This window comes from Marmota flaviventris, chromosome 3 (assembly GCF_047511675.1).
Source record: "Marmota flaviventris isolate mMarFla1 chromosome 3, mMarFla1.hap1, whole genome shotgun sequence".
NCBI classification, from domain to species: Eukaryota; Metazoa; Chordata; class Mammalia; order Rodentia; family Sciuridae; genus Marmota; species Marmota flaviventris.
This window is the reverse complement of record NC_092500.1, coordinates 124,532,485-124,548,870: the sequence shown is the minus strand read 5'-3', so window position 1 is coordinate 124,548,870 and position 16,386 is coordinate 124,532,485. Positions and strand designations below refer to the sequence as shown.

The 16,386-nt window shown below is 41.9% G+C and overlaps 1 protein-coding gene and 1 non-coding gene across 13 annotated transcripts in view; both read left to right on the top strand.

The window, feature by feature from the left end:
- The window catches only part of Chd4 (chromodomain helicase DNA binding protein 4), a 30,904-nt gene extending 15,453 nt beyond the window's left edge, over positions 1-15,451 (top strand). For 4 of the 12 annotated variants that reach the window (XM_071610347.1, XM_027951254.2, XM_027951257.2 and 1 more), the window contains exons 24-40: positions 260-497; positions 647-822; positions 5,462-5,642; positions 5,727-5,813; positions 5,903-5,991; positions 6,095-6,228; positions 6,569-6,713; positions 6,825-6,990; positions 7,254-7,351; positions 7,458-7,587; positions 7,846-7,917; positions 8,209-8,346; positions 8,604-8,712; positions 8,824-8,956; positions 13,428-13,626; positions 14,631-14,794; positions 15,094-15,451. In XM_071610347.1, the coding sequence (XP_071466448.1) occupies positions 260-497; positions 647-822; positions 5,462-5,642; positions 5,727-5,813; positions 5,903-5,991; positions 6,095-6,228; positions 6,569-6,713; positions 6,825-6,990; positions 7,254-7,351; positions 7,458-7,587; positions 7,846-7,917; positions 8,209-8,346; positions 8,604-8,712; positions 8,824-8,956; positions 13,428-13,626; positions 14,631-14,794; positions 15,094-15,111 (2,277 nt within the window). In that variant the 3' untranslated portion in view covers positions 15,112-15,451. Of the gene's footprint in view, positions 1-259; positions 498-646; positions 823-5,461; positions 5,814-5,902; positions 5,992-6,094; positions 6,229-6,568; positions 6,714-6,824; positions 6,991-7,253; positions 7,352-7,457; positions 7,588-7,845; positions 7,918-8,208; positions 8,347-8,603; positions 8,713-8,823; positions 8,957-13,427; positions 13,627-14,630; positions 14,795-15,093 lie in introns of all 12 variants that reach the window. The other 8 variants (XM_071610348.1, XM_027951255.2, XM_071610345.1 and 5 more) reach the window with 4 other exon arrangements.
- LOC114104962 (small Cajal body-specific RNA 11) lies at positions 7,031-7,170 on the top strand. Its single transcript, XR_003584919.1, has one exon. It is a non-coding gene; the product is annotated as a small Cajal body-specific RNA 11 (non-coding RNA).
- Positions 15,452-16,386: the final 935 nt, after the last annotated feature.

Below are 16,386 nucleotides of genomic sequence, written 5' to 3'. Positions count from 1 at the left end.
TGCCTCAGCTTCCCCAGCCATTGGGATTACAGGTGTGCACCACTGCACCCAGCAAGAGTCTTTTTATATCATCTAACTTACTATAAACTAGAGTTTGAGTTAGTGATGGTGGTGTCTGGGGGACAAGAGTGTGAAAGGAGTTTCATATGAAGACAAGTTGTGGCCCTTGTCTCATACTAGATTTAACTTATATGAAAGTCAAGGCGGGTGTGGCAGCTGGAAAACATGGGTTCTGACTTTATTTTCTGCTAAATTTCAGGCTTTTAGCAGAGCTCACCGCATTGGGCAAAATAAGAAAGTGATGATTTACCGGTTTGTGACCCGTGCATCAGTGGAGGAGCGCATCACGCAGGTGGCAAAGAAAAAAATGATGCTCACACATCTAGTGGTGCGGCCTGGACTGGGCTCCAAGACTGGATCTATGTCTAAACAGGAGCTTGATGATATCCTCAAATTTGGCACTGAGGAGCTATTCAAGGATGAGGCCACAGATGGAGGTGAGCTAGGCAGGAACTTAAGTTTTGGGGGGTAGGACTTCTTTCAAAGGGTAGGAAATACCTTTGATACCCAGGGTCCTGTGGGATCTGCTTTTTCCATTGCAGCTGCTGAAGTTGACTTTGGGTTATGGGCCCCTGATTCTTTATAGGAGGAGACAACAAAGAGGGAGAAGATAGCAGTGTTATCCATTATGATGATAAGGCCATTGAACGACTACTGGACCGTAACCAGGATGAGACAGAAGACACAGAATTGCAGGGCATGAATGAATATTTGAGCTCATTCAAAGTGGCCCAGTATGTGGTGCGGGAAGAAGAAATGGGGGTGAGTATGAATCAGGGCAGTGCTATGCTTGCTGATTGGCCTGAAAATTAGACTTGAAACTAAGATGGTATTTGAGCAAAGTGAAAAACATCTGTAGATAAATTAGTACATTGATAATTGATAACACCTCTTCCTTTGAAAACAAAGAACATGACTAATCACATTCTCATCTTTGCCTTGGTGTTGGAAAATATATAGTTGCTTTTACTCCTAATAGATATTGCCTCTTAACCTGGATCTCTCTTTTTTAAGTAGATTTTGTTAATTCTACACAAATGCTACCTCAGGTCTCTTTGGAAGAAAGGATATGAAATACATATCTGGATAAACTATTTTCCTTTTTTTTGGGGCGGGGTAGGGGATTGAACCAGGGGTGGTTAATCACTGAGCCACATCCTCTAACCCTTTATATTTATTTATTTTTTGAGATAGGATTTTGCTAATATGCTGAGGCTGGCCTCGAACTTTTGATATTCCTACCTCAGCCTCCTGAGTTGCTGGGATTATAGGTGTGTGCCACCATGCCTGGCCTCCTGATGTATTTTAAAAGATTAGAATTACTTGCCTTAAATTTTTTTTTTTTTTTGTATGTGGAGGGTATCTGCTATAGTAAAAAACTAAACTGGATAGGCATGGTCTGTTGTAATATTATTCTCTCCCAAATGATAGAAAAATATATGAAAAATGTGAGAGAGTATATGTGTTTATGTGTATGAAAAATAAAATGTACTTTCTCTGTTGGTCCCCTTTAAATCAGATGGCTCAAGGTTCTTTGAATTGATATAGATTGTTGGTGGTCTTTGCTTTCTTATTTTTTTTTTAATACTTTATTATTAATTGACATAGCAATTATACATATTTATGGGGTACAATGGACATTTCAATACAAATATGTAATGTGTAATGATCAGTTTAGGGTAGTTGTTATGTCTGCCACTCAGACATTTACCATTTCTTTGTACCGCATTTAATTCTTACAACAAATCTGGAAATTTGAAATCATAAACTCCATTTTTTTTTTTTTCAGTGCTGGGGATTGAACCCAGGGGTGCTCTACCACTGAGCTACATTCCCAGCCCCCCCCCCCCTTTTAAATATATGTGTATATATTTTTTAGTGGTTGATGGACCTCTTTATTCATTTATTTATATGTGGTGTTAAGAATCGAACCCAATGCCTCACACATGCTAGGCGCAAATACTCTACCACTGAGCCACAACCCCAGCCCCTGCCATCTTTTCTTATCCTTCTAACTCAGGACGATCTTCTTGATGTACTTGTCATAACATTGCTTTTATTTATTTATTTAAATTCTTGAAGGTGATGTTTCTAATCACAGTTTATGTGTAACTGGCTGAGAATTCTGGTGTAGGCTTCTAGATCACAAATATTCAAAAACTGCTCTCCTGTTAGGAGATCCTATTGTTTTCAGTAGCAGTGTTACTTAGAAGTGATTGGCTGGGACAGCTTGTGCTAAGTGAATAATTTGTGCTAGTGACTACACAAATGTACAAGTTGTCCTCTGATTAGTGACTGCAGCTGCTGTTTACTTTTTTTCATATTTGTGTGTGTGTGTGTGCGTGCGCGCGCATGTTCATATGCTGGGGATTGAACCCAGGGCCTCATATGTGTTAGAAGCACTCTATCACTGAGCTACATCCTTAACCCAAGTTTTTTGTTGTTGTTTGGGTACTGGAGATTGAACCCAGAGGTGCATTTACCACTGAACCACATTCCCAGCTCTTATTTTTTATTTTAAGACACAGTCTTAGTTGCTGATGCTGGCCTTGAACTTGTGATCCTCTACCTCAGCCTCCTGAGTTGCTGGGATTACAGGCCAATGCCACCACACCTGGCCCATGTTTTATTTTTTTGAACACATGGAATTTATTTTTCAGTTTTACTTTTCTTTCTTTTTCTTTTTTAGTAGTAGGAATTGAACCCAGGGACATTTAACGACAGAACTACAACCCCAGCCTTTTTAACATTTTACTTTGAGAACAGCATCTCACTAAGTTGCTTAGGGCCTCGCTAAATTGCTGAGGCTGGCTTTGAACTAGGCAGTCCTCCTGCTTCAGCCTGCCTAGCTGCTGGGATTACAGGTGTAAAGCTTGGCTCAGCTTTTCTATACTATAACAAAATACATTAGACAACTTAAAAACAGGAAAGTCTGACCAAGCGTGATGGTGCATGCCTGTAATCCCAGTCATTTGGGAGGCTGAGGCAGGAGGAATTCAAATTCAGGAAAAACCTGTCTCAAAAAATAAAGGACTAGGCATGTAGCAAAGTGGTATAACAGTTGCTTACCATCTGAGGGTTTGATCATTGGTACTGAATGGAGGAAAAAAAGGCAAAAAATGAGGAAAGGCTTATTTTGGCTCATGGTTTTAGAAGTTCCATTCCATAGTTAATAGGTTCTGTTGCTTTTGGACCTGTGACAAGGCAGCTTATTATGGTGAGGAGTATGTGGTAGAGGAAGCTGCTCACCTCAGGGCAGCAAGGAAGGAAAAAGAAAGGGGTGGGGTCCCAAAATCCTTTTCAAGGGTGTTTCCCCAGTGACCTAACTTCCTCTCACTAGGTCCCTGCTCTTACCTCCCAGTAGTACCATAGGTTGGTGACCAAGATTGTAGCATATGGGCCTTTAGGGAATGTTTATCCAGACCATATCATGGTTCAAAATTCCAAAGATAGGAAGATCTCTCTTCTAAAACCTTTAACCTAGTGGGCATGGTGGTGCATGCCTATAATCCTAGGGACCTGGGAGGCTGAGGCAGGAGGATTTCAACTTTGAGGCCAGCAATGGCAATTTAGCAAGACCCTAAGCAATTTGGTGAGATTTAGTCTCAAATAAAAATGAGAAGGACTGGGAATGGGAATGCATTTTAGTGGTAGTGCCTCTGGGTTCAATCCCCAGTACCCCAAAACCCCCCAAAAACAAACCAAAAAAAACCCCTTCTCTAATTGCTTAATTTCCTTTCTGGGGCAACTAATGTTTTTAGTTTATTGTATATCTTTCCAAATATATTTTATATGCATATGAATTATACTTGTGTGCATATATGTATACATTACATACACAATCCATATGCACACCTTTTAAAACACAAAAGTTTATTATACATAAAGTTATCTACCTTTTCTTTTTTTATTTTAGTGGGTACTGGGGATTGAACTCAGGAACACTTAATCACTGAGCCACAATGCCAGTCCTATTTTGTATTTTATTTAGAGACAGGATCTCTCTGAGTTGCTTAGTGCCTCCCTTTTTTTCAGAGGCTTGCTTTGAATTCTTGATCCTCCTGCCTGAGCCTCCCAAACTTCTGGGATTACAGGTGTACAACACCACACCCAGCATCTATATTGCTTTTATATCTACTTGATGTATCTTGGAGATACAATCCAAATCAAAACATAAAGTCTCCCTCCATTTTCTCCCTTTATAATATGTCCTTGTTGGGCTGGGTGCAATCCCCAGTACCCCCCAAAATTCTATAACATGTTCTTGGGAAGTAGAGGTTGAGTATTGCTTATCTGAAATGCTTGGGACCAGAAGGGTTAGATTTGACAGTTTTATGAATTTTGGGATATTTGCATAAATTTGACTGGTTTGAACATCACTAATTCAAAAATTTGAAGCCCAAAATTTTTTGAGGGCTGACATTATGCTCAAAGTCATTTTTTCTTGGGGGCGAGGGGTCTAGGGGTTGAACCCAGGGGTGCTTTATCACTGGTTTACATCCCCAGTGCACCTCCCCTATGCCTCTTGAGACAGGACCTCACTAAGTTGCTGAGGTTGACCTTGAATTTGCAATCCTGTTGTCTTAGGCCTTCCAAGTCTCTGGGATTATAGAAGGTACACCACCATGCCTGGCTCTCAAAGTCATGTCTTGATATTTAGAGCATTTTGGATTTCAGATTCTTTAGACTAGGGATGCTTAACCTGTATTGTAATTTATTTAATTAGTGGCATAATAATGGGTATTTAATCATTAAATGTTTCTGCTATTAATGCTATTAGCAGTGGTTTAGTTCTACTATGAAGGATTTGAATTCAATCAGTGGTTTTGAAATATTTTAGAAAAACACATAAGACTTTCAGAGGAGCATAATCATTATTGGGACATAGGAGATATATATGTGAGTGTATATATGTTTTTATATATGTATATACACCTATGTATATGTAATTTATTTTTTTCTTTCCTTTGCAGACAGTTGGTAAATTTTTATGAGTTTGCGAAGACCAGAAGGACTATTCTGGCTTATTTTATCTTAATGAAGATTATTTGCAGTGTTTCAGAAATCCCTCTTTCTGTTTGTTAAAGCTCTAATCTTTTTCTTTTAATATTCTCCCAATTGGATATGTACTGGTAGAGTTAGAAGAAAGGAAGAAAGTGTGTTTTCTCTTCATCTTCTCCTGTGATAACTTCAGTCCAGATTTTTCTTTAGTAATCTACACATACTTGAGGATCCATGTCCTGTTAAATACGTTCTAAGTTTGTAGGTACAAGCAGGCATACCAAGTATTCAAGAGTCCAGTCATGCAAAGGAGCTAGCAGAATGGGAACTGCGAGGACCCAGGGGTAACTGGTGGTGTTGACTTCAGCACCCCTGAGTTCTGGCCCTCCCTATGTCCCAGGAGGAAGAGGAGGTAGAACGGGAAATCATAAAACAGGAAGAAAGTGTGGATCCTGACTACTGGGAGAAATTGCTGCGGCACCATTATGAGCAGCAGCAAGAAGATCTAGCCCGAAATCTGGGCAAAGGAAAAAGAATCCGTAAACAGGTCAACTACAATGATGGCTCCCAGGAGGACCGAGGTGTGTGTGGCCGGCCCCGCCCCCCACCCATGGGCCGTTCCACTAGAGCAGTGGGCCCCGCTCATCTGCCCTCTCTCCCTCCAGATTGGCAGGACGACCAGTCCGACAACCAGTCCGATTACTCAGTGGCTTCAGAGGAAGGTGATGAAGACTTTGATGAACGTTCAGAAGGTAAGAACTGTGCCTTTTTGCTGGTCTTTGAGATATTGCTTTGTTTTCTACCTTATCAGTGTCACTCATTCATCCTTTCCTTCTTGCAGCTCCCCGCAGGCCCAGTCGTAAGGGCCTGCGGAATGATAAAGATAAGCCATTGCCTCCTCTGTTGGCCCGTGTTGGTGGGAATATTGAAGTAAGTGTTACATGATTATGGTGTAGGGTGGTTGAATGCTAGATACTAAGTCTTTGGTGAAGTGAGACCTGCTCCCTCTCACCTAGGTTTCTTTTTCCCCTAGGTTCTTGGTTTTAATGCTCGTCAGCGAAAAGCCTTTCTTAATGCAATTATGCGATATGGGATGCCACCTCAGGATGCTTTTACCACCCAGTGGCTTGTGAGAGATCTGCGAGGCAAGTCAGAGAAAGAGTTCAAGTAAGTTTATAGGGCTGGGGTGACTGATGTAGAACATGGGCTTTACTTTACTGTGTGGCCATTCCAGTGTTAGTCCAGGCTATGCAGGGAAATAGCTGTTTCTTCTGCCGAAGATGGTAGGAGAAGCTGGTAGTAATATGGGTTGTGTTCTTAACTGCCCTCAAACAGAACCTGGATTGTGGTGTGGGATCTGGAGATTGACCCTCTAGTGCAGTGGGCTTTACCTCCAGGCAGAGCCATAGTCATTCCCCGCGGTAATGCCTAAGGGGTGGGAAAGAATCTGATGTAGGAGTCAGCATGGTGTCTCTTTTAACTCATTGCTCTCCCTTCTTTGCCACAGGGCTTATGTCTCTCTGTTCATGCGGCATTTATGTGAGCCAGGGGCAGATGGAGCTGAGACTTTTGCTGATGGTGTCCCCCGAGAAGGCCTGTCTCGCCAGCATGTCCTTACTAGGATTGGTGTCATGTCCTTGATTCGCAAAAAGGTGAATCCTGAGCCTCTGTACATTTTTAAAGGCTTCTAGGGAAATGAGGGTCCAGTAGGAAAGGAGCTCATAGCTGGAACTAGATCTTCAACTTCTTGTCCTTTGCTATAGGTTCAGGAGTTTGAACATGTTAATGGGCGCTGGAGCATGCCTGAACTGGCTGAGGTGGAGGAAAACAAGAAAATGTCCCAGCCAGGGTCACCCTCTCCAAAGACTCCTACACCTTCTACTCCAGGAGACACACAACCAAATACTCCTGCACCTGCTCCACCTGCTGGTAAATCTGCCTGTCCTGTCAAATTTCTTTCTGTCTCTTTTTGTCCTGGCCTGTGCTTTTTTTTGCTCCCTGTGCTCAGCTCTAACAGGGTAGTCTGGCAGGACACACAGCAGTTTCCCTCTCAGTTTAGGAGAGCCATCCTAAGAATAGGGCTGGCTCTTAAAGGCACGAGAGGACAATTTAAGATGAAAAATTAGGAAAGCATAACCTTTTCTCTGATCTGGTACTTTTTTCCTAATTGATTATCTCCTATTGGCCTACAGAGGATGGGATAAAAATAGAGGAAAATAACCTCAAAGAAGAAGAGAGCCCAGAAGGAGAAAAGGAGGTTAAATCTGCAGCTCCTGAGGCTACTGTTGAGGTAAGAGATGGGTGAGGTAAGATGCCATACTCAAAGCAAACACATAAGGCCAGTCTTCCTTTTAAGTGTTAGCTTGTCTGCTTTATCATCTTTTTTTCCTTTGAAGTGTACACAGCCTCCTGCCCCTGCTTCGGAGGATGAAAAAGTCCTTGTTGAACCCACAGAGGGAGAGGAGAAAGTGGAAAAGGCAGAAGTAAAGGAGAGAACAGAGGAACCCATGGAGACAGAGCCCAAAGGTATCCACATTTTCAAACACTAAAGATCCCTGGGTGAATCATAGGCACTCGTGGACTTAAAACCAGGTGTAGAGGTGTCAGGAGGAAATGATTTTGAAGAATCCTGTACCCTTCTAAATTACAGTCCCCGAGACATCCTTTGTGACTTTAATTATAGAAATTTAGATGAGGGACTATTCCAATTGGATAATTGTGTGGAACAGAGGAGGAAACTCTTGCTTTAGGTATATATATTCTCAGTGCTTTTTTTTCTCTCAGGTGTTACTGATGTGGAGAAGGTGGAAGAGAAGTCAGCAATAGATCTGACCCCTATTGTGGTGGAGGACAAAGGTTGGTGTTTGAAGAAGCTGATTATGGTTTGGAAGAACTCTAAAACCAGAAGCATTATCTGCTCCTGCCTTACTATCCCATATCCATATATTTTATCCCAAATTAAAAGATTCCACCTGTCCTCGATTTAGTTGGGCTGGGCTGGTGGCACCTTTTTCCTCCACTCAGGAGACACCTGGGTGGAAATAGGTAGGGAAGTGGATGGATATTTTACAGCATGTATACTCTGGGGAAGGGCCATAGTACTGGACTTTGTCCAGTGTTGATATTTTTCTTCCATGTATCCCGTAGAAGAGAAGAAAGAGGAAGATGAGAAAAAGGAGGTGATGCTTCAGAATGGAGAGACCCCCAAGGACCTGAGTGATGAGAAGCAGAAGAAAAATATCAAACAGCGTTTCATGTTTAATATTGCAGATGGTGGTTTTACTGGTACGAAGATGTGGGACTCACTGGGGGTTAAAAGGATCTGAAGTGAAATTGGGGTTCTCATTAGAAACCAGGGTACAAAGACTTTACCTTTGCTGGATGAGGGAATGCAAGCTGATTGTGTCCTCCTCTACATTCTGTTAGTGAGAGGCAAACCATAATAAGATGGAGTGGGGGACAAGAATAAATGGCTTTTCTGAATTCTCACAGATGTTTGCTGTTTTTCCTGTTTCTCCAACCTTCCCTAAATTCCTCCTCAGAGTTGCATTCCCTTTGGCAGAATGAGGAGCGGGCAGCCACAGTCACCAAGAAGACTTATGAGATCTGGCATCGACGGCATGACTACTGGCTGTTAGCTGGCATCATAAAGTATCCTTTGCCTGAGTCTGGACTAGGGTTCTTGGTGCAGGGTTCTGAAGGGCCTTTAGTTTGAGGTTCTTGTTTTCCTTGTTTTATTTTTCCTGAGCATTTTCCCAATAGCCATGGTTATGCTCGGTGGCAGGACATCCAGAATGACCCACGCTATGCCATCCTCAATGAGCCTTTTAAGGGTGAAATGAACCGAGGCAATTTCTTAGAGATCAAGAATAAGTTTCTAGCTCGAAGGTTCAAGGTAAGCAGGATGGGTAAGGAAAATATGGCATTTAAGTGGTGACAGACTGGAAGTCCAGAAGGTTCTTGCAAAGGAAGGAGTCCATTTCATTCAGCCATACTGTTTTTGACTCCCTAGTGACTTTAGTATTAGAGATCAGGACATATAGACTTGAAACTAATCAGCTATACAAGAGCTGATGGTGACCGTGTGCCTAAGTGACACAAACTAGTGCAATGAGTTTGATGGGGGAAACAGTGTAGGCTGGAGTGTTCAGGAAAGATGGGTGGGATTGAATTGAATCCCTGAGGAAGGGGGGTGCTGTGAATGGGCTGGTGGTCATTTTTTCTGAGAGAGAACTTGTGAGATAAAGGTAGAGTGGCTGCAAAGAGGAGATACAAATACAAGTAGAGCCTCTTAAAATCACTGAGCCCACTGGGAGGGTCTCCTCCAATTTAGCAGATGAGCTGGATACAGTGGCATATGCCTGTTGATCCCAGCAACTCTGGGGGCTGAGTGAGGCAGGAGAATTGCAAGTTCTAGGCCAGCCTGGACAACTTAATGAAAGTATCTCAAAATAAAAAATAAAAAGGGCTGGGGCTATAGCTCAGTGGGTCAACCAGGCAAAACAACAAGAACAACAACAAAAAAAAACGGGATTCAGCACATATTTATTGAGGGTTTCTTGTGTGCAGAGCAGAGTATTAAATAGGATACCATGAAATGGCTCTTTCAAGTTTAGTAATAACAAACATGCTAACAAGCCTTGAGATGTTATGTACGAAGCAGTGACTGACACAGGGATACAAAGGTGAAACAAGGTTCCTGTTATCAAGGAGCTTTTGAGTTTCAAGCAAAGCATATGTGTTATGAAGTGAATTCTGTTCTGTACAGCAGGAGGAAGACTGCTAAGTGCCCTAAGAAAGTTGTCCAGAGAGAACCAGAGGAGCAGGGAGCTAGCATGGAAATTAAGCTTTGATGAATGCACTAGATAGTTGGGTAGTTATAGGGACATTAAATTGGGCAAAGACAAACAGCAAAGCTTAGAGTGTTTGGAATTAGCAAATAGCCCAGGTGAGTTATAGAAAACATGTGTTGGGTAATGGTGGGAGGTAGTTTGGAAAGACATAAGGGCTAAAGGTCAGTAGGCAAAGATAAGAGAATTTGGATTTTATTCTGTAGTTAACAGGTAGCCACTTAAAGGTTGTGAACAGAGTTTTGATAGGACCAAGGGAAATGGAAACATCATTTATGAAATGTCACACATTAGTGAGATATCAAGGGCCTGGGCTCTGGTTGCTGCTTGTGGATAAAGGAAATATTTATAGGACTTAATGATTTACTGTAGAGCTCAGCAAATCTTTTCTGTTATAGAGCCAGGTAATATTTCATGCTCAAACTCTGTCATTATTGTGTGAAAGCAGTCATAGGTGATATATAAACAAATGTATATATATTTGGATGTATTCCAAAAAGATTTTATTTATGTACACTAAAACTTGAGTTTGTATAATTTTCATGAAGTGGCATGCAATAATCTTATTCTGCCTCTTTTCCCCAGCCATTTAAAGTTATAAAATACATTCCTACTTCTTGGGCCACACAAAAACTGACTATAGTTTAGACCAGATTTGGGCCCAGGGCATAGTTTGCTAACTCCTGATTTTAAGTGTATTTGATGTGTAAAGAAGTGAGACTCCCAGGATGACTGCTATTTCAGGTCTAAGTCACTGAAAAAATTAAGTGATCATTTTAGAGGAGACAATAGTTTATAGAAAAGAATGATAAATTAAGTTTTAGACAAGTTTCTTGGTGTTTTTCACAAGTCAACACCTCTTTCAATGCCTGCTCCATAACCATACACAGTGGGATCAGAACCATCAGTGTTTGACATGTGTGTTGGGGAAGATCAAATCACCTACTTAGTGATGTGGGCTGACACGAAGATAAGATAAATCTCATGGGAAAAATGCCTTATTTTAAAAAATTTTAAAAGTTTTTAAAAATTTGTTCTTTTTAGTTACACATGACAAGAATGTATTTTGCATATTATACATACATGGAGTAGTATAACTTCCCGTTCTTTTGGTTGTACATGATGTGGAGTTACAGTGGTCATGTAAGGATAATGTTTTAAAAAGACAGAAATGAGCCAAAGCCACACCCGCGGAGTGCTTATATTTGGGGCAAGAAAGGGTATTGGTGAAGAATATATAGATTGAAAAGAAGATGGTTGGTCTGTTTGGGGATAAATTAGGCCAGGTCTTATGAGAGAAACAACAGCCCATTTCAATTTTTTTTTGTGTATGTGTGTGTATGTGTTTGTGTGTTAGTGGATCAAACTTAGGGTGCTCTATCACTGAGCTATATCTCCAGCCCTTTATTTTTTAAAAATTTTGAGACAGGGTCTTGCTAAGGTGTTGAGGCTGGCCTCAATTGGAATCCTCCTGCCTCATCCTACCAGATAGATGGGATTATAGGCACGTATCACCCTGCCTGACTCATACTGTCTTCTTAATGAATCTACTGTCTTTAACCAGTGGATACTTACTGTAACTCAGGAACCAACATTCTGCCTCTTGAAATGTATTTCAAACAAACTTTTACACAGCTCCATCAGGCAGCAAGCGCAAGTGTTCCAACACAGTATGAGTTTTTGGTGGAAGAGGCCTAGAGACAACCTTAATGTTCCACATTGGGAGAATGGATAGGTAAAAGCGCATACTCATGCAACAGAAGCAAAAAAAAAAAAAAATGTGCAGGTACCAACATATATGAAACTTTTAACAAGTAAGAAAAGTAAGAAAAAGCATTTTATATATACAGAAACCAATATGAAAATGAGCAATAACACTTGGACTTTAACAGCACAGAAAAAAGGCAAAGTACATATATTAGAGAGTTGCCCTTTGGAGGAGGAAGGAATGGGAATGAGATATGGAGATAAAAGGAAATAAACAACAACAAAAATGTGTATTCTCTGGGGATCAAACTTAGTGCCGTGTGTACTAATAAACACATACTCTACCACTAAGCTATACTTCTGTAGTCCGACAAAACTTTTAGTTTTTATTTATTGAGACAGGATCTCACCAAATTGCTGAAGTTGGCATCAAACTTGGAATTCTACTGCTTCAGCCTCCTGAGTTGCTGGGATTATAGGCATGCAACCACCATGCTCCTAACAAAAATATTTTTAGGAGCAGAAGAACCTAAATGATATGGCAGATAAATCTATAGGATGGATTGCCGGGTTTCTGTTCTCGCGACTAAAAGGCTCAGGGGTCACTCTAGTTAAACTGGACTAACTGGGCTGCATGAAATAACCACACAAGAGACACAAATACCTTATTCTTTGGGGTTGCTGTGACGGCTCCTCTGACCTTAAGGGTCCACAGAAAGAGAGAGAGCACGCGCTGACCCCTTTTATTGAGGAGAAGCTATTCAAATGAGGCAAGGGGTCAGGTTTCAGGGGGCTGAGTCTATCTTCATGATGTCCACTGTCAGCAGGTTGACTGACACCTGGGTAGGCCACACACAAGGCACTTCCATGGAAGATTCTATCCTAAACAGGGCAAGGGGTTATATTACAAAGGAACAGGTGAGCATAGCTTCACCCATGGGGCTGTAGCAAGACACACCCATTTCTGTGACTGAGTGCCTCAGCACCCAGCTGGGGAGTGTAACTCAGTCACCCGCAAGGTTGGCCTCCCACAACGGATTACCATGCAACCATTAAAAAATTCTTTTTACTAGGCACCACTAGTGGATTGTGCCTGTAGTCCAGGTTATTCCCAGATAGGGAGGCTGAGGTAGGAGGATCCAGATTCTAGGCCAGCTGGGACAACTTAGACCCTATCTCAGTAAATAAACTGGGCTGGATAAACATAGTTCAATGATAAATTGCCCTCTAGGTTTAATCCTCAGTACTGCCCCCCCCCCCCCCCCGCAAAGTGGTTAATGATAAAGGAAGATGCTCACATGGATGTGTATATAATATAACCCTAATTACATAAAAAAGGAATACATAGAAAAATCCTGAAAGAAAAACACCAGAATGTTAGTTTCTTATACATTCTGTATTTTGTTAAATATTTATTTTTTTAGTTGTAGTTGGACACAATACTTTTATTTATTTATTGTATGTGGTGCTGAGGATAGAACCCAGGGCCTTGCATGTGCTAGGTGAGCACTCTACCACTAAACCACAACCCCAGCCCCATTCTGTATTTTTTTAAATTGAGTTTTAAAATGTTTTTTTAAATCATTTTTGCATAAGACAATCTAAAGAGTTGGTAAAAACATGGCTCTTCAGTGGGGAAGAAAAAGACAATGTAATGTTGAACTGCTTGAGTGTGAGGAATGGTGTTGAGGAGCCATCCCTGAAGGTCTTTGTAGGTTCTCATTACCTATAGGAAGAGGTGAGCTGAGAGGCCCATTAGAAATGAACAAAATGTAAGTTAACTCCCATCTCCTGTTTGTCCCTGTTCAGCTCTTAGAACAAGCCCTGGTGATTGAGGAGCAGCTGCGTCGGGCGGCTTACCTGAACATGTCAGAGGACCCTTCTCACCCTTCCATGGCCCTAAATACCCGCTTTGCAGAGGTGGAGTGTTTGGCGGAAAGTCACCAGCACCTGTCCAAGGAGTCGATGGCAGGAAACAAGCCAGCCAATGCAGTCCTGCACAAAGGTAGTCAGTGGCTCTCCTGCCTCCTATTGATTGAGTCTCCCCTCTCCACTAAGTCCTCCCCAAATCCATATGCTTCTTGTTCCCAAACCTTTTTCAGAACCTGCTTGTCAGGGAGCTTAGGATATGTTGAGGTTCTTTGCCTTAGAGATAGTCAAGGACAGTAATTCTTTGCCTCATTTAATATATTCATTATTCTTGAGATAGCAAAGCAGAATATAATAGAGTATCATCTGGGATACTTTAGAGGTAATTTCAGGTGATTTGAAATGCCATCAAATTCTAAACCCCTTTCAACATTTTTTTTAAATATATTTTTTTAGTTGTCGTGAACACAATACCTTTATTTATTTATTTATATGTGGTGCTGAGGATCATACCCAGGGCCTTGCACGTGCTAGGCAAGTGCTCTACTGCTGAGCCACAATCCCAGCCCCTCAACATTTATTTCTAATTAACGTAAAACATTATGAGGAGGTAGAGGGTGAAGTGAGGAAAAGAAGGTTGTTTATAAAGGAAGTAGGAGAAGGTAGAGAGATGAGTGTGAAGATGAAACAGTAAGAATAAGCTTTTTTCAAGAAGTGGAGAAAATACAGACAATAGAAAGCAACGGATAATGAATGTTAGGTGACTTAAAAGAAGCAGAGGATCAGCCAGACACAGTGGTACACTTGTAATCCCAGAGATTTAGGAGGTGGGAGACTGAGGCAAATTTGAATCCAGCCTGGACAATGTAGCAAGATCCTATCTCAAGACTATAAAGGGTTGGGGGTGTAGCTCAGTGATAGAGCAAATCCCCAGTACTAAAACAAACAAAAACCAGAATCATGGACAAAATGGAACCTAGTGGAGTAGGAAATTTGAGCGTGGTTGGTGGTCAGGTCAGGTGATTCAACAAAAGACAGCAACACATTACAGTCACTTGGTCATTGTGTGTGGTCTGGTTCACTAGGGTAGAAGGATCTTCATGTTGACCACCACAGCTCACCACTTCTTTATTCCCTCTGCAGTTCTAAAACAATTGGAAGAACTGCTAAGTGACATGAAAGCTGATGTGACTCGACTCCCAGCTACCATTGCCCGAATTCCCCCAGTTGCTGTGAGGTTACAGATGTCAGAGCGTAACATTCTCAGCCGCCTGGCGAATCGGGCACCAGAACCTCCCCCACAGCAGGTAGGAAAATTTCTACCCTACCAGCTCTTCTCACAGAACCATTCTGGAAATTTTAACTTTATTTTTATTTATTTACTTATTTTTAGATTTTTTTAAATATTTATTTTTTAGTTTTCCGCGGACACAATATCTTTGTATGTGGTGCTGAGGATTGAACCCGGGTACCGCTTGAGCCACATCCCCAGCCCCTGGAAATTTTAACTTTAGTCTTTGTTCCTACCTTTACTTCTGGGCTGTCAGTGAGCTCCCTTGCTATCTGGTGGATTCAAATTCTGACTCTTGGCTCTCTTTCACTATAGGTAGCCCAGCAACAGTGAAGATCTGGATTGAGGATACCGCCTCCACCACTGAGCAGTGACCTTCCTCACTTTCTCTTGTCCCAGCTTCTCCCTTGGGGGCCTGAGAGACTCTTGACCTTCTGCCCATCTTCATGTTGTAAAGGAACAGCCCCCATGTACTGGGGGAGGGGAGGGAGTGAGGGGCAGTGGTGCCCTTCCTGCTGGAGAGACAAGCAGCAGTAGCGCCGGCGCCATCTGCAGGGAGCTGGCTGGCTGGCCTTCTTTTGGACCCTGGCTTCTTCCCACTGTAACGTCTGTTACACACAAACTGTTGTGGGTTCCTGCCAGGCTTGAAGAAAATGATCTGAATTTCTTCCTCCTTTTGGTTTTATTTTGTTGGTTTATTTTTGAGTTTTCTTTTCTCCCTTTTTGGGGTATTCAGAGTGGGCCGGGCCCCTGGGGCGAGACACAGCTACCTCTGTTGGCATCTTTTTAATACCAGGAACCCAGCGGCTCCAGCCACTGAGCGGCTAAAATAAAGTGGAAAAAAAAAAAAAAAAAAAAGGAAAAAGAACCAAAAGCATAAAAAAAAAAAAAAAACCACAGCAAATTTCTTCATGAAAATCGAAAATAAAAGTTTCCTTGTATTTTAGTGCTCTGGTTCAGTGTGGGTGTAGGTGCAGGTAGAAGAAAGAAGAGTGTGCCCATACAGTAGGAGGCCCAGGAACTATGTAGTTGAAAAGTAAGGGTTGCTTCATCCCTGAAGAGCCTTTGGTGTGTGTGTGTGTCCGTGTCCGTCCATCCGTCCGTGTGCCCCCTATGCTCAGAACTAAGAATAACCACCTGTAGAAATCGAGGCTGTAAATCTGCCTGCACCACTTCATGGCTCTTTGACCTTGAGCAGGTGGTTTTAACTTCCCTGGGCCAAGATTTTGTATCTGTAAATATACCTACCTTATAGGATGTGAAGATTAAACTAATAAGGTGCTTGGAATGGCATTAAAAAAAATGCAGGGGATTGAACCCAGGGCCTCCTGCATGCTATGCAAGTGGCTCTACTCCTGAGCTATATTACCCCAGCATTAAAAATTTCTAAAATCTAGTATACTCGTTAATTTGAAGGAAGGCCGAGTAGATTTTTTTTTTCATGTTGAGTGACACGTGGCTGAAGTCTCCTCCCTGACCTGATGTGAACCCAGGTTGAGGGTTAAGTCTTACCTGGGACGGGGAATTCTGGCGTGCTCAAGGAAAAGGGCTTCCTAGTCAAAGGGTTTAGAGTTGGAATAAAGTGGCATGGGATTCCATAATCTTAAG